This window comes from Catharus ustulatus, chromosome 4 (genome assembly GCF_009819885.2).
Source record: "Catharus ustulatus isolate bCatUst1 chromosome 4, bCatUst1.pri.v2, whole genome shotgun sequence".
Classification (NCBI taxonomy): domain Eukaryota; kingdom Metazoa; phylum Chordata; class Aves; order Passeriformes; family Turdidae; genus Catharus; species Catharus ustulatus.
The window spans coordinates 50,126,427-50,149,509 of record NC_046224.1 but is presented as its reverse complement, the minus strand read 5'-3'; the positions used below and the strand labels follow the sequence as shown (position 1 = coordinate 50,149,509).

Genomic DNA, 23,083 nt, shown 5'->3' with positions numbered 1-23,083 from the left:
GGAGGGAAACTACTCAAATTAGGGTTAAGTGTTTAAGGTCAAGCTACATCAGACACTATGCCTCTAATAAATGCTCCAAACTACTTGTTTGTTGCACTGTTGTTTAACAGCATGTGCTACAATTGTATGCTAAAATTTGTACTGAAGAAACTGTGGTCTCAAATATAGAGAGCCAGCGGAAAGGTGACTTTGTAATTCATCAATAAATCATATGTTTAGGAAAGGAAGAGGGCCGAGGCTTTTTTCAGGAATGGATGGTTCATCCTGTGTCAAGTAAAATCATACACCAGTCAGTAAGACTGCATCAACCAAACATTGAATTGTGGAGTGGACCACAAGAAGGTCTGCAAGGAAGGATGTTACAGATCCTGTGATCCAAAGCAAAGCATATATTCTTTGTATAACAGGCAGCTCGAAGGCAAGTATGGAGCATGCAGAGATGTGGGCAACTGAGTCAGCAAGACTGGGACAATTCTGGGAGATAAATGATCAGGTACATAATAGGTCTGAGTTAAGGAGCTGGTTGTGTAATAAAATCCCTTCTGGGTTTTGTTGTTAGAAACAACAGTTCAGGTAACAGCCAGACACTTAAAATAATTTTTGTCTTTTCTTCCTCTAACCTAGGCTGCAGCCTGACTTGAATAGTACTTCAGTACTGACCTCATCATCAGCTGTAGTTGTCTCCATGCATAACATTCCAAACAGACTGGATTTGGATTGCATGCTGTGTTTGCTCTCAGCTTCTCCTGGAGCCAGATTATCCCTGAATACATTTCAGTTTCAGACTGAAAGATAGCTCAGTGTTTCTCATAAGTCCTCTTAGCCTGTGCACACCCCACTCACCCTTCTGGGCCACTCACTTGAACAGAAATGGGTTTTTGTGCTGGACTGAACAGCACATTTGAATGACAAATGAGCACTGAATTAAAAGAACAATTCTAAACTGAATTGGCACCATCCTAGTTTGATTAAATAAGGCAGATGAGCATGATTGTGCTTGGGCTTTTCTGATCTAATTATTTACAATCAAGTACTTCTAGGAAAGGAGAGATCACTGGATTGTTTCATTTTCACAGTTTAGTAAAGCAGGATAGAGTCATAACCTAGTCATATATTTCACCACTGCTTAAGAAGAAAAGCATGTTTCTTCACTGCGATGTGCTTAACAAAAACTATTTGACAGTAACAGGAGTCTTTTCCTGATATTTCTCCCTTTTACTTCTTTAGAATTGTTCCATGAGCTTCTTTCAAAAGTGAGGACTAAACAGAAAACTAGAGGGGGAAGAAACACCCAAGTCTTTCACTGTGTGTTAGATATTGAGCAGAAGTTCAAAATAATTGGTTTATATTTCTGCCAGTTGGCTTCCCTTCAGAAGGCATACACTATTATTTTGCTTAGTTTTGCTTGAGGCTGACTGCACTGGTACTAAATAGGAATCAGATTTGGGCAGACAGCTTACCAATGTCTCCCAGATGGATGAAAGAATAAATATTAAACAATTAAACAAAAGCAGAAGAGCTGCTCTTTTCTGATGTGGGGTTATTCCACCTCCAGGTGGTTTGAAGCAGCTGTAGTTAATGTGCTCAAGAGCAGACACACCTGAACTGAGTGAGTGCCTGTGGGAGGGAGGTAAGAGCTCATGAACAACTGCTATGCAAATATTTTTTGAGACCCTCTTTTCCAATACACCTGAAGTAATTGCACATTTTTCAAAATAAACATCTGAAGTTATGGAAATGTAGGAAACTGATCCATGGCATGATTCTCGGAGGTGTGCTGTGCAGGGCCAGGAATTGGACTTGGATGATCCTTTTGGGTTCCCTTCCAAATCAGAATATTCTGTGATAAGACACCACTGCCCAGGGTGTGCACCCAGGTGAAGCTGTAGAATGCCTGCTGTGCCACTTAGCCTGCAGACTAACAGGGATAGTTGGGAAGGGCAGTGCAGCCCTGGGAAGCTCAAATGTGGCTCCTGCACACCAGGAAAACACAAGCTGGACAGCAAGGTGAGTTTAATGTTCCTTGTTAAACTGCTGCAGTAGCATTGCATGTGGTTTTCGGGTTCCCACTGCTGCTATGAGCTGTACTCTTGACTCCTGCCTGTCTGTTCAAACTTGCTCCCAGGAAGGCTGCATCTGCTTTTCACTCAATAGAACCTGACTGTAACTTCTAGTAAGAATTTCTGGTGGAGGTGCTGACAGACCCTTCCATTGGGATAGGTGTTACATTGTGAAATATAATTTCCCTGAATCAAATATGCTATTACTGGCTTGAGGATTTCTTATCATTGTGCTTTTTCTTACACAACAGGAGTGTCAAGAAAACAAAACTCTCCTGTGTTTCTACAGAATTGTACCGACCCACTCTCTGGCACGTGGGGTCACAGCTGCAGCAGGCAGCCCTGGCAGACAGCCACATCAGGGAACACATGCCTCAGCTGCATTGGGGGCATTTCAACATCTTTCTTCCTTTGTCCTTTTTCCTTGAGGTGCCTGACAATCTGCAGCACACAACAGATCCCCATTATATCACAGTAATAGAGATGCAGTCTAAGGCTTCAGAAAGGATACATCAGCACAGTGCAAAGCCCTGGAGGGTTGCTTTGAATTTATTTCCTTTTTTGTCTGGGAGCAGTTCATAGACAGTATGAGATTATTCTATCTGATTAGGAGCAAATGGCTTGGAGATGAGACCTGACAAACCCAGGCCACCTATGCCTCTGATCAGCATCTGGCAAGGACCATATTGTGTATGTGCTGGATGCTGAATAGGCAGCTGCCAGGGAAGGGTAAGTAGCACATGTTGGGGGGAAGAACTTACAGTGAGGAACAAAAATCAGAAATTGAAGTGTTTTAATGGTTCATCCATTCACTTGAGTTGGGCACTCCTGCAGCACAGGGGCCTGCCTTTCCTCTGGCACATTGCCTATAGGTAGACCAGATCCGTCTCAGGAAATAATTTACCTTGTAAGCATCAGACAGTGAAATGCCTACAGTTAGAATCTGAATTTCTATTAAAAAGGGTCTCATATACAATGATAGTTAACCACAACGTAAAGTGAGTATTATAAGTATTTCCTTATAATGCTACAGATATTTCCTGTACATAGATGTGGTGACATCTTTTCTTTTTACAACCCTGAAATACTGAAGAAGTCAGCTCTCATAACTGAACAAGTTTATTACTCATTCTTCAAGTAAAACTTTTAAATTATACTTGTCCTGAATTATCAAGCACAAGAAAATAATTATGCATGTTGATGACATAGCAACACCAACTGTATTAGTGACAAACAAGTGTTGCAGCACTGCATATCAGAAAATATCCCACTCTTTCCCTAAGATAGCACAGACAGTGTTTTTTACCTACTTGCAGTCTCCCTTAACTTAAGATTAGTCTGTTAGAGAAAAGAGATAAGACGGTCCTTGAAGACTGATGAAAATTCTAGACAGAAACTGTTGGGGTTTTTTTATCCTTATCAGTTAATGAATCGGTAATTTAAATTGATTATTTAAATAACCTCAGTCAAAGTCATTGGTCACAAGATGCTTCTTGGTAGAGAAGTGGAAAAACAAAGTCATTGGGAAGTCTTGGGCTACAGAAAATTTATTGCTAATTTAAAAAAGCTCTTTAATTTCCCTACAGCCATAGCAAAATAATACTCTGCTTAAGATGAGGATCAATAGTGTGATAGCTTGGGGAGAACTACATAAACAGTTTGGTTTGGCTTCAATTCAGTAAAATAAATTTGGCATTGGAATTGAATAGTTTTTGTGATTGACCATCAATAGTAGAGATGTTTAGTAGCCATTCACTTCCATCCTCTTGCATTTTTGTGTGGATGGAGTTTTCTCCTAACAACGAAATTAGCTAGCTAAGGATCTCAGGAACTGGGGTGCTGGGTAGAAAAGAGCAGCTATCTGACTTTGCCTGCTGCAGGACATTCTTTACTTCACTTGAAAGAGATTTCTGTTTGCCTTGAAATCTCAGCACTAAAAGGAGGTGAGCAGGCTTTGCAAAATTCTGGCAGCTTCTTGGTTGTCCCTCGCTAGACTTTGAACTTTAAGCTCTAGAGGGATAACAAGGTCATCTTGAAAATCACACAAACATCTAGATTGAAACCGTTGCTGGAATTTTTACAAGGTGCCATGGTTGCTGAGAAGCTGGATTTGGCCGAGAGACAAGTCCAGGCAGTTATCCGCTGCTTGTTTGGACAAGTTAGTTGTCATGGAAAAGTAGCATTACGCTCCCTCTGCTCCAGCCTATCTTTAGACGCTGTCTGCAGCACTCATGTTCTCTGACAAAGCTCTTCATCATTCAAAAGTAATTTCAAAATGTCACCATGAGCAAGGAAAAAAACCTGAGAATTAGAAAAGGCAGTCGGACTAAAAACTAACCAGTTCGAGTTGAAGTGTAGCAACTGTTAACTACATGTGAAAGGAACATACTTCCAAACATTTAAAAGACAGAGAAAATTTTAGAATGGGAGATGATAAAAACATAGGACGACAACATCCAATTTTTGGATGCAGCGTTTTCTCCTAGTTCCATCTCTTAAATATCTCGGAGAAGAAAACAAAACCAAAAACAACTTAGAAGGTATGAGGGACCGCAGGAAATGGAACTGGTCCGCTGAGGCGCTGTTAGGGATGCGACAGACGGCCCAGCAGCCCGGGCATTTCCGTGTCGGGGCACTGCCGTGTCGGGGCATTTCCGTGCCGGGGCATTCCCGTGTCGGGGCACTCCCCCTGGGCACTCCCGCCCGGCGCGGGCTGCCAGGCGCAGCCTTTCCCAGGCGCAGCCTTTCAAAGCTCAGGCCCCTTCCCACAGAGGCTCCGCCGCTCGGCGCGCAGGGGGCGCTGCGAGCACCAACATGGCGGCGGGCGGCGCGCGCGGCGCGGCCGGGCCGCGGTAGAGGCTGCGTGCAGGGCCCCGGCGGTCCCGGCGCTCCGCCCGCCGCGGGCCGGGCAGCGGAGCGGGTGTGGCAGGCGGTGCGTGGCGATCGATCGCGGCTCGCTGGGGGCCGAGGGGGTGCCGGGGGTCGCGCTTGTCGCTCGTGCGGCCTTCGGTGCTGGGGGAGGGGCTACCACTGGGGGAACGGGGCCGGGAGGACGGGCGGGGGCCGCGGGGAAGGCGCTGCTCATGCACGGCGCCGTTTCTCCACGCCGGCAGAGCCCGCCGCGTTGGGCGGCCGCGGTGAGTCAGCGCCGGGCCGGTCCCGCCCGCCTGCCCCCCGCGGTGGCTCGGCGGCGGCGCTGCGGGTCATGCTCGGGCATGTCGGGCCGGGCCGGCGCGGGAGCTAAGCCCTGACTTGTCCTCTCCTGGCAGCGCTATATAAGGCCCGGCCCGGCCGAGTCGGCCCAGACACCGCCGCCGGAGTCCAGCGGGTGGGCTGGACGAGGCACCGAGGTGAGTGGGCCCCGCCGGCGTGGCGGCTGCCGCCCGCCCGGGTTGTGTCGCTGCGTGCCGCTTTCTGAGGTTTTTCTCTCCTTAATTTCAGGCAAATGTGCAATAGCAAGATGTCCTCCCTTACGGATGCTTCCTCTGTCACCACTTCGGAGCAAGAGGCGCTGGTCAGTAGCTTTGTTTGGGCGCGTGGGTTTTTTGCATGCTTTTTGCAGTTTTTAGCGGCTAATTCGGGAGAAACACTGTGCTTAGCCAGCGATGGTTGGAGAAAAGCCAGGAAGTCCAGCCAGTAAAGGTGGTCTCTCTTTGGTTCTGTAGTAAGGAAATCTTAATCGTAGTTGAGAGTACAGGGTGATGGTATAGGTCTGGACTGTTTCCTGGAGACGTTTGTTGTTTTTTGCTTTCTTTTAAGAAAAAGGATCCTGTGAGCCGATTTGATCGTGGTAAATATTTCGGGTAGAAATTGTTGACAGATCATAACTGAAGAGCTGTGGAAAATCTCCATAGTACAAAACATACTGTTGATGAAATAATCTGATGATTTTCGACTTTCTCCTTTCTTGGAACTCGTAAGAAGGTTGTAAGAAGAATCTTCATTTGTGTTTATGGCTTTGCATTTCCAGGCTTTCCATGATACAGTGACAGTTCTGCTGTTTTGTCCTTAGTTTTCCTGAGGATGGAAGCCTTTTACACCTGAAATGCGAGTTTAAAAACCACATAAGCACAATGATGCTTGAACTGGATTATCTTGTGTAGAAGGGTAAAACTTTAAAGTGTAGATTTGACTGTAGAACTTGAAAAAAGTGAAGTTGCAGAACAGCAGAATTTTTTTTCCGTTGTGTCTTCCTTTTTTTTTTTACGTCATCATGTTGTGATATTACTGTCTGCTGTCAGATCTGCAAGGCTGCAGAGCTTCATACTTGGAGGAGTCGGGAGGAGAAGGCTGGGGAGTAAAACTGGGCTTCGTTGTGGATTCAGAGTTCTGAAACTGCCTTGCTATGCTTAGCTGTCAGTAGTACTTGAATAAGTTGTTTGCTTCCTTTGTGAAACTAGTATATGTGCCACATATTCTGCATGATTCAGTTCTTAGGAGAGGGTGAATGGACAGCTAATGTTGTTCGGGAACTTAGTTATTTTTTCATTATTGCAATTAATATCTTGTTAGCTCACTAAAACTTAATGTTGGTTTTAGCAGATCTTTGGAATGGAATGTAGGGTAGTTCCCTTCCTTCACCCTTCCCTCAAACTTTTATTCCTTGTCTCGTAATATTTTATTCACACTTCCCTGTTTTGGTTTGGGTTTTCTGTTTGGTTTTTTTGTTTGTTTTTGTTTGGTTGGTTTTTTAAATTTTGTTTGGTTTTGTATTTTCTGTGGGGTTTTTCTTATATTTTATTTTATGTAATGTATCAGGATAGCTAAACATCAGCCTGGTTTTAGAATGGTTATGCTGTTATTAAAGAGATGACATTAGAATATACAGTGCTGGGAGCATCAGTGACTGCACAGGCATTGCTGTTGTGGCACCCCCTGCAGCTTGTTCTCTCTGCTGCACTGGTGTTGGCACAGCTGTGTGGGACGGTACAGTTTGTATGTATGGGGGAAGTGATTTTCTTGTTGAACTTTCCTGCCCTCTGCCTTAGAAATTGTCATAGACTGCAGATTAAACTGCTGGCACGGTGAGTGGGTGGGAGGCCATTGCAGAGGTAGGAGTGAGGGAAGTACGATGGAAGGGACAGGGTGTGCTTGTCCCCGCTAAAAGTCTTCAGAGGTGAAACAGCCCAGCTGGCAAATGCAAAACCAAAACCCCAGAAACTGTCACAGAAGGAGACTAAGAAGGAGGTGGACCAGTGTTTTGCTTTATGACTTGCACTCTGGACCTGACAGTCACAGAGGTCTGTTTCCATCCTCCCTCCCCTTTGGGAGTTGTGGTCGTGGTTAAAGGAGTGAAGCTGAATTCCCCAGGACCCGTCCTGGACTTGCAATTAATAAACAAGTCCTGTAGCTCCAATTTAGGAATTTGTATTTACCAGTGTGTTGAGGTTTAACCCCAACTGCCAACTGAGTAACACGAAGCGCCTTGTTCCCTGCCCCCCAACTCTATGGTGGGATGGGGAAATCAGAAAAAAAGGCAAAACCTGTGCATTTGATAGCTGAAGGAAGGTATAAGAGTAATAGTAAAGAAAAGGGAGTTAAATCCAAGGAGAACAAGTGTTGCACAATGCAATTGCTCATCATGTGCTGATAGATGCCCAACCTGTCCCCAGGCATCAGTCACCACCTCCTTGCCAACTCCCCTGTTCATAACGCTAGGCCTGACATTCTGTGCTGTGGAACATCCCTTTGGCCAGTTGGGGTCAACTGTGCCGGTCACGTTCCCGCATTGCTTGTCGTGCACCTCCTCACTGGGCAGAGTGTGGGACACTGAAAAGTCCTTGATTTAGTGTAGCTACTTGGCAACAACAAAAACATCAGTGTGTTCTGAACATTATCCTCCCGCTAAATCAAAAACACAGCACTGTACCAGCTGCTCAGAAGAAAATTAACTGTCTCAGCTGAAACCAGGGGGCCATGAAAGACTTGAGGTTGAGCTAAGACGTATGAGAAGTTTAGTATGGTTTGCTTCGTATTATTTACTTTTAAGTTTGAACTTTGCAAAATGAAAAAGTTGAATGAAAATAATTTTTAATGCTGTTATGTGTTTGCATATCAGATTAATACAGAAGAAGGAAGACAACCTATATAAATAGTGTTTTTTTGGTGAATAATTAGTGCATACTGTTTTTCTCTTTTCACACACAGGTTAAACCAAAGCCACTATTGTTGAAATTGTTAAAGTTAGCTGGTGCTGAAAAGGATACTTTTACTATGAAGGAGGTGAGAACTTTTAATCACTAAAGATAGACTACAGTGCGTACTGATAGATTGTTTTGGGTTGGGTAAATGGGGCGGGCGAGGGCAGTGTTGTTCATAGCTTGTCTAGAAATTGAGATAAGACACTGTTTTTTCTCCTGTTGGCTCATGACTGGATATTTAGCAAGTTTCTCAAAAATCTGAACAAAAGTTTCTGGTGGTCAGTAGAATAGCAGTGTTCTTCTGGAATGATAGATGAAAATCTGTCAGCTCAAAGAGAGTTTTAGGCAGAGATTGAAGAGCAGATTTCAATGTATTTAATAAGCTTTGTCTTTTACACTTGAAGCAACAACCTGGGTATTTAACATCTTTATTTCATTTATTTCACAGGTAATATTCTATATTGGACAATATATTATGTCTAAGCAATTATATGATGAAAAACAGCAGCATATTGTACACTGTGCAAATGATCTCCTGGGGGATTTATTTGGAGTAACAAGCTTTTCAGTTAAAGAACACAGGTAAAATGGGATTCTTTTCTGAGAGTCTGGTTGGGAAATGATGAAGAGCATAATGCATATGTCCCTTTTTAAACTCTTCGCATCTTCAGAAGTGGTAAGCTCTCTTTTATGGTTATATTTAGCTAACTTGTATCATCTCTTTCTTTATCCCTGTTTAAGGAGACTATATTCAATGATTTCCAGAAATCTGATAGCAATCAATAAACAAGGTAAGCTAGTTTAGGAGGTTGATTTGTTTCAGTAGGGAGAATATAATTTACATAACATATCTTGCAGGTAGTGATTATAGCTGTTTGGCTTTGCTCACTATAGTCCAGAGCAATTACAAATAGTGAATCAAAACAAACAATTGTTTCTTCAAGAGGAGAAAAAAATTCTGAGCAGAGCATTTGGGTAACTTTATTGACTGGAACCATTAAAAACACAAAGCTGAAAAGAAAGGCTACTAAATCACAAACTCAAGTCATTTGCTTGTATTTGTTACTGATAAAGCCCTCAACAACATACAGTTTTAATATGAAAAATTAGCTTCTTTAACTTACGTCAGCAATGAAATCAGGGCAAAGGCTCCTATATTTTTTTAATGTTAAAGTTCTATTTTAATTTTTGAAACTGAAAGTGAAGAACATTTAGAGCTGGTCATTCTTAGCTATACTCAGCCCTTTTTAAACAGGCTGTATTCTTTTTAAAAATAGCTTTGTGGTGATGCTGTGGATATCCACTCCTTGAACGGAGAATTGTTACGCACAGTCCTGCAGTATAAAAATGCTCGATATAGCTGTAATTTTTTGCCTAGTGCAGGGTATGAAACAGAAGTTAAACAATGGAAGCCATTTTGTAAATTGGCCTCTAAATCTGTATAAAGACACCCTTTGTTTCTAATTTTTCCTAAAGGCAAGTGTTCAGCTGTTGAAGATGGGAAACTTGCTCTCTTTGTCATCCCCATTGTTAAACTTGCAAACTCAAATTTATCTTTCAATTCTTATTTCATGAAAGATTCTTTATTAATTCAGAATCTGTCTGTTAGTAAGCATATATCATTAACAACACCTAATTTTTCTTTTATTGTATGTCTTTTTAACTCAGGCTTCCCATGAGATGATAAGTAATAAAAATTACTTTGGAGAGGAGAAAGTAATTACATTTTGTGCCTATATTCTTTCATATTTGTAGAATCACAGTTTATGCACAGACTTCATTTGAAGCCATTTATAATAGAATTCTAAACCACTTTCAGTTGACATTTCTTCTTTCTCTGCATTTCCACTTCAGTAGTGTTACAGGGAAGGTGCTGCACACACCTGAAAAACAAAGGAGCAGTGTTTTTTTCTGTTGTTGCAAAATGTCTGGATTTTAGGTTTTACTTAGAATTTTCTTTTTGAACCTGAAATTGACTTTTTTTGCTATATGGTATTAGGGGTTTTCTTTTCATTTGATTTCAGACTCTACCCTTGGTGACACACCTGAGGATGATGCCACATCTCAGCTTGGAGAAGAAAATGTTATTAAGGTGCTATTTTTATTTTATTTTAATAAATTTTCTGAGTTGTACATTCTATTCAGTTTTGCATGGTAGTGTTAATGGTTTAATCTAGTAAGTTGATTCTAGCACTTTACCTCATATTCATGCTTAGGCTTACTCAGTATTTCTGTTACCAGGAGTCTATGCAAGAGTTGGAAGAGAAGCAGACTTCATCAAACGTGACTTCCCGACCAACTACATCTTCCAGGAGGAGGACACACAGTGACTCTGGTATCTACAGATTTATGGTGCAGAGCTTTCAGTAGCATGGCCACTTAGGGGGAAAGCTGCATTCTCTTGCCTTGCTGACTTGAAAGATGCTGACAAATACTATTCATGTTTTTCTGCTTTTCCAAAACAAAATATTCAGTCTGAAAGAAAAACACAATTCCTTGCATTGCTCCAGTGTCACATTACAGTTTGGATCTCTAGAGTTGTTAGTAAGATGATGAAATAACTTGCTCCACAGCTCTGTTAAGAGCTCCACAGTTCTTTTTCACATTAGCAGGACTTTATCAGTTGTGTTACCTTCCTGATGAGAACACTTCTGTTTGTAATCAACTGATACCATCAAATTCATTTCAATTCCCTCTATAGACAACCATAAAATTGACATTTTGTTCGTTCACTAAAGCCAGTTTTCTTTGGATTTCAACTGGTGGGAGGCATCAAAGGTATGGTAGTAACACAGGATGGTTTTGGATATATTCAGGTACCTCACCATTCATTAAGCACTAGTTAAAACAGCTGGTAACCTAAGCATCATATTTGCCTCCCCTTCATCTTTACTGGCAAATATATTTTCAAAATACAAAATGTTTCTTCTGATAAGTAGCAATAACAATCTGGTGAGCATAAACCTGAGTGAGTTTCTCAATGGAAGCATTCTCTACAGTTCTACTAACATACTATCCTGTGGAATTTCTTGCATTAGTTTGTTCCATCACTTACTGTCTTGCCTTATGACTTGGTTGTAATTACATGGGCAGTGATAACCTCCTGTCACTGCACTGTTCCTTTTCTTCTCTTGCTCAGGAACATTTTTCAGTTCCTCAGCTTTCAAGTAGTATTTTTTGTGTCCCTCATAGGCCACTGTTTCGTTAAGTCAGTCCCAAACCAGTGCTGCGTTTCTGAGCGGTTTGCACTAAATTAAAAGAACACTTTAATGTTGTAACTAAAACTGATGAAAGGATGGAAAGTCTCGGTTAAACATCACAACCTGTAATATTTAGGCATGACACAGAGCACATAAAGTCCTGTGTTGTGCTTACTTATTGTAGGTTTGATTATTAACTCTTGGGTTTGCATCCATTTATTAGTTTGTTACAACCTTAAGAGTTCTTTTAATATAGTGTTTTTATATACACTTTTTTTCTAATTTATAGGAAATCTTCCCTTTAAACTACTATTCTTGTTAAATTGGGATGGTAGCGGCTCCTTTGGAGCCACTTAATAGTGTATAGAGACCTTGTGGTGATCAGTATCAGTACGGCATGGAGCCATGACAACTAAATGAGGACAACGATGGAGAGGAGCAACCTTTGTGCCTGGGGGCACCAAGTTTGGTGGGGCTCTCAGGGCTGAAAAAAGAAAAGAAAGGGGCTGAGCCAAGAAGCACCAAGGGAAAGTAAGAGAAGTCTCAAAGTATGTACAAGTGTTTTGTTCTCCTTTTTTTATTATTTTTTTTTTCAATGAAAGATTCAAGACTTGAAGACTTGTGGATTGTCAGATCACTTGTGTGATTTGCAAGGCGAGAGATAAACTGGGGCAACAGAGGGTGTATGCAAAAGGCACCTGTGGGGAGGCAGCAGGCTCATACTGAGGCCTGTTGAACCACAAGTTGTTGGCATCTTGAGAGGTTTTCACTCCGCTGCACTGACATTCTGAATTTACAACACGTTTTTATATAAAATTGTTTTTTGCTAGATGCTCTAGAAGTCAATGGAGCTGATTTTTGGCTTACTTACCCCTAAAATGCTGTGCCCTTAGTCCTTACGCTGCTGTAGGTGATTGTTCCAAAGCACGATGTATTTACAAAGCATTGTCTTTCTGCCTTCAAACCAAGCATGGTTAGTAAACAGAGCTTCAAGCAATGCTTTCAGAGTTCAGCTTTTGCATAGTATGTCTTGAAGATTTTCTTGCTAGGGTGCAATGAAGTTCTAGTAGTTTGTTACAAAAATTTTCTTGAGTAAATACAATTACATATAGTGCAACTATTCACTGATAAATATGTTGAGGTGTCTGAAACTTGAACTTGAACTTACCTTGCTTAGCACAAGGTGTTCTGTATGTATGTGACCTGGGAGCTAATTGCTCTCTCTCTCTCTCTCTACAAATTCTGGGGTAAGACTCAGAAGCCCTCTGAAAGTGCCTTTCTGTCTTTTGCCTGTAGAGGGAGTGAGGACAAGATTCTAACTGTATTTCTTAAAATTAGGAAGGGTTTAACATGTCATGTGTGGAGTAAAAATTCTTTCAAATTTGCAATTGTTTTCCATGGGGAGACTGCCATTCATAAACTCTGCTGTTGGGACAAGTGGGGAAAACCAACCCCTGAAATACAGGTTTCAGAAATGTTTCGTTCTATATGGGTATAAGTATTACTGTGTCTTTTTAAATAAGTCTTAGTGCCTTTTTGCCCCATAAAAAAGTACTGAAATTATTATATTTCTTTATAGTAAATTATATTATAAGCTTCTGTTGAGAATGTTCAAAACTGCATGTTGCATAAATGCTTTTGAGTAATAAAAAAATTCTTGACTGTGCCCAGAAGAAAATTCTTCAGATGATCTGCAGAGTGACAGAAGAAAGCGACACAAGTCAGACAGCATTTCGTTGACGTTTGATGAAAGTCTCTCATGGTGTGTAGTCAGTGGTCTGTGCCGTGAAAGAAGCAATAGCAGTGATTCAACAGATTCTCTTTCCATTCCTGTAAGTCTAAAGAGAAATGTAAAATATTTTTGTGGTACAAATTTTGTAGATGCCACAAGTGCAAACATGCATCTGAAAACACTGTGTTCTTAATTAAAAGCAGCAATGCCTTCAGTGTTGTCTGAGGAAAGAAAAGAGGTTGAAAGAAATGCAGGTGTGTGGGTGGAGTGGGGTTTTTCATAGATCTTCTGGCAAAGCTGAAGTGAAATTTAAAAAAAATATCAGCGTTGAATATTCTTTAAAAACCCGAGATCCTCACTGCTTGGCACAGTGGGGAAAAAATATCAGACGTATTTTGTGTTTTAAAATAAGTATTTCTTAGAATGCTAAGTGACAAAAAGAGTCATAGACATTCTGTAATTCAGAGTTAAATGCTAGTTCTGGTGCAGCTTTGGTAACTGTACCCAGTGGAATGGATGCTGATGGTGTTTATTTGCCATGCCACTACTTGGAAGTTTTGTATTGTTTTTAACAAACACCAAGGCAAATTATTTGTGGTTAGATTAAGTCATGAAGAGCTGAACTAACAGTATTCCAAGTCACAAGCTGTGTTCTAAATTGACAGAGCTAGTACTGTATCTTCAGTGTTCCTGTTTTGTAATTGTTAAACCATGTTTATGAAAATAGAGAATTTAATGTCACACAGCCAAAAGAAAGCATCTTCTTGCATCTGTTCTTATACTTTTTAAGAGGGACTTTCTGAAATAATTACTGCAGCCTTTCAGCTGCCTGTAGGCAGTTTCTTATTACAGAGCCAACAGTAGGCTTCCAGACCTAGCTTTATTTTTACCCATCTATAATTTGTTGATCTCATAAAAGGTACTGTGTCTCACAGCAGCTGGTCCTTTTTCTTTCATAGGTAATTATACCGAGTAGTACAGTTTTATCCCAGTTGTTTTAACAGTAATGTTATGTATGTGGACTGGTGAGGTTGAATGTGTTCTTTCTCTTTCTGTTTTTTTTCAGGATCTTGACGCGAGTTCATTAAGTGAAAACTCTGATTGGTTTGACCACAGTTCAGTGTCAGACCAGTTCAGTGTCGAGTTTGAAGTTGAGTCTATTTATTCAGAAGATTATAGCCATAATGAAGAAGGGCAGGAGCTCACAGATGAAGATGATGAGGTACTATTTACTATCTGCTCCCCTGGGGGGAGGGAATGAGAAGGAAAAGTAATTTTAACATGAAAAATTCCTGTAAGTTTCCAAGGAGAACTCTTCAGGCATGTTTTTGAATTGTATGTGCTGGTGTCACAGTTTGCACCCAGTTATTCATTAAATCAAATAACACATGGGTGCAATTGGGTCACCCTTGCACAACCCATCAGCCAGTGGCTGAAACGGTGCTGAGGCTTTCTGCAGGCTCTGAAACGGACTGGATAGGAAAGTCTGGGTGCTTACTTCTCTCATCAGCTGTTGGAGTCTGTGGCAGTATGTGTACTTTAGTCTTTCTGCATTTTTAATTCTAGAAATATGTATTGAGCTCTGACAACACTTGATTCCAAAGGAAACATTTCTGGGTAACTCTTTCCAAAGGGATATGTCCAAGTATTTTGCTTCTGTGAATGTAAATGTTTCATAGAGATGGTGAACCAAAGGTTTAGAGATCTTTATTAGTAGGAAGAAGACATAAAAATTTGGATTACAGCAATTTTCAAGAGATTTCTGGAATGTTGGGAAGGAAGTCAGAATGTATATGGGGTTTTCTTTCTGGGTTAGTTTTCTGTTACTTGAGAGGTTAATCAGCTCATGGCAAGATTGGGTAAGTACCAGAGGCAGAATTCACCAGGGACATACATGTCTGTGGTACCTGAGAGGCTGAATGGGACTGGCTGTACTGATGTACACCAAGTGGTAGTGTAGTGCAGAGCTGCACCCTGAGAGAGGATGGTAATTTGGAGGAAGAAAGGATTGAGGTGTGCCCCTGCTCCAGACAGTAGTTTTGGGAATTGCTGAATGACAGGTGTTCAGAGGGGCATCTGGAGGTTTGTGTTACCCACCCTCCCTGGCTCAGGCACAGCTGATTGCCCAGGTCCATGTCCAGATGTCTTTTGAATATCTCCAGGAATGGAGGCTTCATAGATGCTCAGGGCAACCCACGCCTGTGCTCCTTCATCCTCACAGTAAAAGGTGTCCCCTGATAACCCAGAGGGAGCCTCTTGTGTTCAATTTGTGCTAGTTGCCTCTTGTCCTGCCACTGGACACCACTGAAAAGAGCATGGCTCTCTGTTCATGGTGCCATCCTTTCATGTATTTACTCACATTGATCAGGCACCTGCCCTGAGCCTTCTCCAGGCTGAATAGTCCCAACTCTTTCAGCCTTTCCTCATGTGAGAACTCCTCTAATCCATTAATAATCCTAATAGCACATCCCTGGAGTCTCCAGTAGCTTGCTATCTGAAAATCTTACCAGGTTAAAAGTATTTTGGAGTTTTAATTAAATGCCAAAATCCAGTTATATATGTATATTTTTAAAATTTAAACCAGGTCTATCAGCTGACTATTTACCAGGATGAAGACAGTGATGCTGATTCATTTGATGAAGATCCAGAGATTTCTCTAGCTGTGAGTAAAAACTTGTCTGGTGAAGCGTCATTATAGATCAAGAAGTATAGATGAATTCTATTGCTGCAGTGATTTTTTTAAGAATTAAATTTACTTTTTCTGCTATGTGTGCAGGTACAATAGTTTGATGACTGAATATGTGATTAATAAGGAATCTTGGGGGGGTTTTAAAGATTATTAAACTTCTAGTCCATTAAAAAAACCCCAACCCCATGCTAATTTACCATTACATTGACTTAATGAAATTATTTGTAGCCTAAATCTGACTTTCTGCACAAAATGGAAAAAAAATGAAAATCTTAGCCATGTATATTTAAAAAAAATCTTCCTATAAATCAGTATACTTGCTTTTATTGTCCAGCTTGAATGAAGGTATCTGTAACATACAAATATGAAGGCAAGCCTTTTTTCAGAGCAGTGCTGTAAAAGAGGCCTTGACTACATTCTTTGTGCCCATTCTTGAAGAGTGGGAAGAAATTTAGTCTTGAGGCAAAGTATGGAGATGTTTGTGAAAAAACACTGCATTTTGACTCTAATGTGTGCTGTCTCCTTATTTATATTTGCTTTTCACATTTGGTGCTTGAATTAAAGCTGTTTTGGGGAACTGTGAGGTGTTCCAGTTCCTTGATAGTCTGTAGGAGTGAGGGACGTTGTTGAAGACAGGCCTGGCCACCTTCTGAAAACATAGCAGTGTTTATGTGTTGAAAAAGAGACCAGGACATTATTTTTAGGATTTATAGTTGGTCTTATAAGCTTTTGATGTTACTGGTGTTGTTCAGAACTTGTGTAAGTTTTGGGTTGGGTTTTTGTTTTGATTTCCCCTACAGCTTGCATTATTTCTAAGAAGGGTCTCTTTCCTTAAAAACAGAATGTATTTTTAACGAAATAGCGGTTTATTTTCCTTGTGGTATATGGAGTAACCTCTGGGAGGCTGATGCACCGCTCTTTTTTGCCCTTTGTTTCTCCCTTGTTGCGGTGTGTTTGTGCGCTGGCCGAGGTTTGTCAGCCGCGGCTGTGCGGGAGCGCCCCCGCGCGGCCGCCGTGGGCAGCAGCAGCTCCGCGAACCGCAGGGCAAGGAGGGGCCCCTCACTCTTCGGCAGTTCCCGCTGCAGGGGCCCGTAGTCCAAAAGAAGGGAAATCAAGCTTTTCATGGGCCCCTGAACAATTCTGTGGTCTGGTTTCTGCAGTTTTGCATAAGAAATAATAAATTGTTCTAGTCACAAACCTACTGCAAAACAAAGGAAAGCCAGAGTCCTTTTAAAATAAGAGCCATTTTAGTCTAGAACAGTAAAATGGGGCCAAAACCACTGAATGGAATTTTAAAATTGTAAACAAGTTGATAGCTCAACATAATAAATATTTTGGCAGTAATAAATTGTTTATAATCTCTGAATACTTCAGTTGTAAATGCTCCAAGTAGCTTATGCTGTTCCAACCTTTGATTCACTAAAGGATTATTGGAAGTGTCCCGAATGTAATGAAATGAATCCTCCGCTTCCACGACATTGCCATAGATGCTGGGCCCTTCGTGAGGATTGGCTTCCAGATGAAAAGAGTGAGAAATTGGAAAAGAGCAAATTAGAAGCCTCCTTTCTTGAAGAGTCTGGAGAAGGTTTTGATGTTCCTGACTGCAAGAAAACAAAAACGACTGAAGATAAAGAACCAGCTGTTGATCAGAATGAGGATAAAGCATTACAGCTTTCTGAGTCCCAGGAAAGTGAAGGTTATTCCCAGCCATCAACATCAAGCAGCATGTTCTGTAGCAGTCAGGAGGACTTTAAGGAACCCGAGAAGAGAGAAATGCAAGACAAAGAGGAAAGCATGGAATCCAGTCTGCCTGTTACCAGCATAGAGCCATGTGTCATATGTCAGAGCAGACCTAAAAATGGCTGCATAGTACATGGCAAAACAGGACACCTCATGTCGTGTTTTACCTGTGCAAAAAAGCTCAAGAAGAGGAACAAGCCCTGCCCAGTGTGCAGGCAGCCCATACAAATGATTGTACTAACTTATTTTAGTTAGACACATGTTGACTGGAAAACTGCAGAAGAAACTTCATATACTGTTTAAGAGAGTAAGAAATTATTTTTGTATGCTTATTGGAAAATTAATATTTTGTGTCTCTTGGTATTCTGTGTGAAAAATAATTGCTCACATAAATGCACTGGAGTTATTAAGAGGTTTGCCTAATATTTATAAGTCAACTTGGAGATTTTAAATCCTTCTCAGTAGAAGTAACCAGGTCCTCTAAACCACCTGTCTCTCCAAGTGTTTAATGTTCCATGCAAGTTAGAGACATTTGTTTTATTGAATTAAATACACTCATTAAAATCCCAAATTCTATGATTGTTGGAGGAGAGATATGTTAAAGTGTTTATTTCTTCAAGTTGCTCAATTAAGAAAATAGATGATTATCTAGGTTCCAGTTTTTCTTGTCCGGTGAAGATACAAGGTTCAATCAGACCCCTGTGAAAAAGTCAATAAAATTAATAAATAGAATCTTTTCTTACATTTCTCCAAGTAACCAGATTCTGTGGGAGATTTTACCAGGAAGTAGGGAAAGACGTGGTAGAAAATAATTAATACTTTGGAAACAGAAAAGGGTATTGTGTGTCTTTTATTTTTATAGGGTGCATTGTAAATATAAGGGCTATGTGTCCCCTGAGAAGTCATTGATCCAAGCTCAGTCATACAGTTCTCTCTCAAATGGCCTGAGAAACTGTCATTTGTGGGTTTGCAGGTCTATACTGATGATGATGATGAGGATTATTATTAATTTAGCAGCATGAAACAAGTCTCAGGCAGACAAGATAAATGAAGGATATGCTACGAACTGTCATGTCAGGCAGTATTAGGGGACAGTTTTTCTGCAGTTGTTTCTGACTTAGGAGAATACATTCAGCTGCATTGCTGCATTCACTATAATAAAAATAGAAAGAAAACCCACCTTCATCTGCAGCAACAATTAAGCTGTGCAGTTCCAGTTCACATTTTTTAAGTGCAGTAGTCTTTACAACTCGCTGTTCTTACCTGTATAACAAGAATTCTGAAAATCTTTTGCAAGGTGTTTGGCCAACTCTAATTTGGTCTCACTGGACCTGTCCTTTACTGCTTTTAGCTCATCTCCTCGCTGTACTTTGTCAAAAACTTTGTGAAACTTACCTGTTCTGTTCCCAGGGAGTCTGCTGCCTGCCTCAGTCCTGGGGCCCTTCAGGCAAGGTAGTGTGAATGTGGGAACCAGGATGCGGTAAAGATCACTCAGCTGCTTTTCACATGGAGTTTCTGTACCCAGTGAGTGATACTTATTCCTTTGGAAAACTGTGTTACAAGAGGGGTTGTATATTTTTATCACCTTCTGTTTTTACAGGTAGTTGCTGTTTGTCTGCCCAATAGGGAATGGCATATAAACTCAGGGGAGTGCCAAGAGTGGAGATGTAGTCCAGGTGCAGGAATTGTGCTGTGTTGCCATCTTACAGGCCAAGGCTGAACAAGACTCCCTAACATCAGCAGTATAAAATTGCTGATTCCTGTGTGCTGGCACAGAGACTTCTGTTCTCCTTAACTCCAGGGCTGCAAATGCCTGGAAGTACCCAGGAAAAGGACATAAAGATGTACAGGACAGACTTAGTAAATCCTTGGTTGTGACTTGGTTGGAAAGTAATAACTTTATAGGTAAGGACTGAATTATTTGGATCATTCACATTTTGTTCATACATTTGAGCTATTTCATTAAAAATACCACTAAAAGGTACTGGTGTACCTGAAGTTCTAACAGTTCATTTTAACTAAACAAAATACAAACCCCATTTGTATACATTCAAATTCTTACTTGCAAGTTACAACTGCCTCCTGCAGTTTGTAAAGGGACAGCAGGTAGCTGGAAGTTCTTTGAAGTGTTTTGATCAGCAGAAACCTTTCATGAGTTTTATAGGATTTTATAATCCTTCAGCCTGAGATAGAGAAGGCCTTTGGGCAGATAGTTAATTTTTTCAAGTAGGGATACTAGTGGAGGGCTACATGCCTTACTTTGCACTTTCTGTTAATTTTTTTTATTAATTTGTTAAATTTAGTTGCAGTAAGGCTTGCAGAGGTTTTTCATTGCACTTTCAGGTGAGAGAGAACTCAGATGTGCATATGCAGAAGCATCAATAACCTGGGCACTGTACCTTAAAAGTTTCATCTTATTATGAAGCTTTATCCACTGCATTGTCTCCCATGTCTTTACGTCTCTCAGCCTGATGCCTTCTCTGCAGTTGCTGCTCTGGCTGTGCTAGGGGAGCAGCTGTCCTTACCTAGTTCCTGTTGGGACAAATTGTACCATCCCACTCTTGGCATTCTTTTCCAGTCACATGCCTTCTGTTGCAGAGAACAGCCCTGGAAATACCTTCTACTTGCTACAATGGTGAGGAAATGGGGAATTTTAATTTCTCCATCTGCAAATCACTGTGTCAAATGTTTTGGTTTGAGTTACATTTTATGTCTTAATATTATTCTTAATGAGTTTTAATACAACTTCAGTTTGTTTGGTGTGGGTGCATGCCTTCCAATTGGAAGTGATGGGTATTGATACCTGTTCGTGTTCCTGTTGGGGACACTGGCAGGCAAGTGCAAGTGCAGGCCTGGCACCCGGGAGCTGTGTCACAGTGACTCCTGTGGTGACTCCCGTGGTGGCTCCCAGCTGTGACCCACAACCTTTGACTCTGCCTCCACACCCTCTCCCAGCCTGACCGTGCTCCGTGTGTGGGGATGAGCAGTGAGCACCCTGCTTGTTCTGGCTCTTAAACACGCTCCTGGCCTTGGGTAGTTGCACAAAAATCAGTACCACTTTGGTACAAAAGTTGTTCCTTCTTGGTGAGATGTTTGATATGTGTTATTTAATATCACACACATTTTAATCTTTAATTTATTGCTGTTTGTAAATATCCTTGTGCTCACAGTTGATGTTTTGAGCTCTAATTTATTGAATTCGTCTACTGGTACATGTGTGGTTATATAAATATGCTTATTTAGTAAATCAGAGCACAAGAAAAATATTTTAAGAAATGTAGCATTAAAATACAGAGAAATACTTGTATTATATTCAGATTGAGAATGGCACAGAAAGATTTTTGGCTATGTTTCATTTTTTCCTTCCCTTAAAACAACTTCAGCATTGAACCTAAACAAGATTTATTAAATAGGGATGGTACTGGTGCAACATTAGCATAGTGAAAATGTTTTGGTGGTATTTTACTATCCTTTGGAATGCTTTTGCATCCCTTAGTACAGGCAAGGAGCTGACAGACTGCTTTTGAGGATGATGTTCTAGGAGATGCAGGATGGTGATGAGAGGCTTTAAGGTTAATTTGCAAAGGTGGTAATGGCTTTTGCCTTTGGACATGTGGCCAAGGAAGTGCAAGGGAGGCCAGATGCCCACAGGATGCAACTGTGTGATTTTCAGTAATTTTCTTAGTTTCTTCCTTTTTGCACAATGGGTAGACAATAGTTATGTATGAATAGTGCAAGAACTTGCATTTATTCTTTTTTAGAAAGTACAATAAACCTACTTGTTTAAATACAAATCTTTTAACTATTTACCTATTTGTTAGCATTGACATATTGGTATTGAAATTCACCCCACACCGGCAGGATTGTAGGCTGTGCCATCTTGTGCCTCTCCCCTTAGAAGGTGCTTCAGAAAGGGTAAAAGTGCTTCAGAATTCTCACTGGCAAAAAGCTTACATTTCTTCTAAGAGCGTGGTACGATTTTCATCAGTGAGTTCTGTTTGCTGTGCATTTGTTCAAGTGTCACTGTCTCTGAAGTGTATGAAGGTGCTTGCAGGACTTCAGGCAGATTTTTTTTTTCTTTTATGACTAATATGAAGAAGAGAAAATTCCTGGTTCTTACAGAAAGTGTCAACAAGAATGATTGTTTCAGAAAATGGTATTTTACAGAAGAGATTAGAAAATTATTACGAGCCTAATGAAACTGAATAAACCGAATAAATAGGATGAAAATAGGGTGAAGGTGTTTTCTTCTGCATCTGAATCTAAGGCTGCTGTTGTGTTAGGGCATAACTTTATAGATAGAGTTCATAATTTTAAAGCAGGTAATTTATTCAGCATATTAACTTGCCACACACATGGTGGGGTAGGAGTTATCCTTTATCCCAGGAAGATGCAGCATTTTGTTGTGCAACATTTGGCCTGAAAAGGCCTGTGCAACATTGGCTGCTGTGGGGCTTCCCTGTGGGAAGGAGCATAATTGGACGTGTTCATGGGACTTGTGGACAGGCAGCATTGTTGTGGAGGGGCTCTAGGGTGGCCTTGGTCCCACAGTACAGCAGAGCCTTGCTGGAGCATCAGCCCTCTCCTCTTCAGGGGATTTCCAGCTCCTCCATACCAGAGTCCAAAGCATGTCTTGTTCTTTACAGGTTGCACAAGCAAAGCACAAAACCCAGCTTAAAGTTTTAACAGAGGATTGCACTTACAGAGCATGAAAAATTGTTGCTTTTAACTAAAGTGTGGAGGTTTTGTTAGGGTTTTTTTAGCACAGATGCACTGAAAGCTTCAAGTGAATCCTTCTTTAGTGTATCTATAGCTATATTATACATGTGAAATTTGTCAGTGATACTTAAAAATATGGTGGCTCCCCTTTTGAGTAGATGTTTTAGCTTAATATCTTGCTATTAAATGACAGTTCTTGGTCTTGAGCCACAGTAGTGGTTGTCAGGATGATGATTACTTAACATCTAAAATACAAATAGCTTTTCTAAAATCAGAATCTTTGTTGTCTGACTACACATAGCTGGAATGACTGTTGAATAGAGTAGTTCATAGTGATTTTAAATAACTATGCAACATGCTTTCAAGAGCTTGGCCTGGTGCATTACTTTCCAGCTACCCCGTGCATGTATGATCACAGTCAGTAACCATTAAAATGCAAGTATCCATTCCAGTTGCACACAGTGTAGACCCATTTATGAGAAGTTTCACATGAGTTGCATTTATCTTTCAGTTTTCAGTTTTTCCTTTTCCAATGAAAATTGAGAACTGTGTTCCATTTAAAAGCTTTAAATAAAGATTTGTTTATCTACTCCATGGTGCTCTTTTTTTTCATGTCAATTACTTGATTGTTACGAGTTCTGGTACTTTGTTTTCACACAGATTCTTACTTCTGTGAGCCAGCACACAGGCTCTTTCTGCCCCCACTCAGCTGCTGGACTGCTGACTTCTGCCAGATTTCTTTGGTTTGGAAAATTTTAACTCTAGAAATCTCACTCTTCCTGCTACAAGTGGCAGGATCAGTT

General features: G+C 40.8%; 1 protein-coding gene across 3 annotated transcripts; it reads left to right on the top strand.

Annotated features, from left to right (window-relative positions):
- The first annotated feature begins 4,895 nt into the window (after positions 1–4,895).
- Positions 4,896–22,870, top strand: MDM2 (MDM2 proto-oncogene). Of its 3 annotated transcripts, none has more exons than XM_033057105.2 (11): positions 4,896–4,992; positions 5,502–5,574; positions 8,208–8,282; positions 8,649–8,782; positions 8,942–8,991; positions 10,225–10,292; positions 10,442–10,535; positions 13,072–13,232; positions 14,199–14,354; positions 15,717–15,794; positions 17,247–22,870. In XM_033057105.2, exons 2-11 carry the CDS (start codon positions 5,506–5,508, stop codon positions 17,814–17,816), a joined length of 1,455 nt encoding a protein of 484 aa, XP_032912996.1. In that variant the 5' UTR covers positions 4,896–4,992; positions 5,502–5,505; the 3' UTR covers positions 17,817–22,870. The 3 variants fall into 3 exon arrangements, with proteins under 3 accessions (XP_032912996.1, XP_032912997.1, XP_032912995.1); XM_033057106.2 differs by lacking the exon at positions 4,896–4,992 and adding an exon at positions 5,264–5,410 and having other exon boundaries at positions 13,075–13,232; XM_033057104.2 differs by lacking the exon at positions 4,896–4,992 and adding an exon at positions 5,265–5,410.
- The last annotated feature ends 213 nt before the right edge of the window (positions 22,871–23,083 follow it).

Coding starts and splice junctions, on each gene's coding strand:
- MDM2 (XM_033057105.2), top strand. CDS start 5,506: ATGTGCAATAGCAAGATGTCCTCCCTTACGGATGCTTCCTCTGTCACC. Junction 8,283..8,648: donor ATACTTTTACTATGAAGGAG/GTGAGAACTTTT, acceptor TTTATTTCACAG/GTAATATTCTATATTGGACA. Junction 10,293..10,441: donor GAGAAGAAAATGTTATTAAG/GTGCTATTTTTA, acceptor TTCTGTTACCAG/GAGTCTATGCAAGAGTTGGA.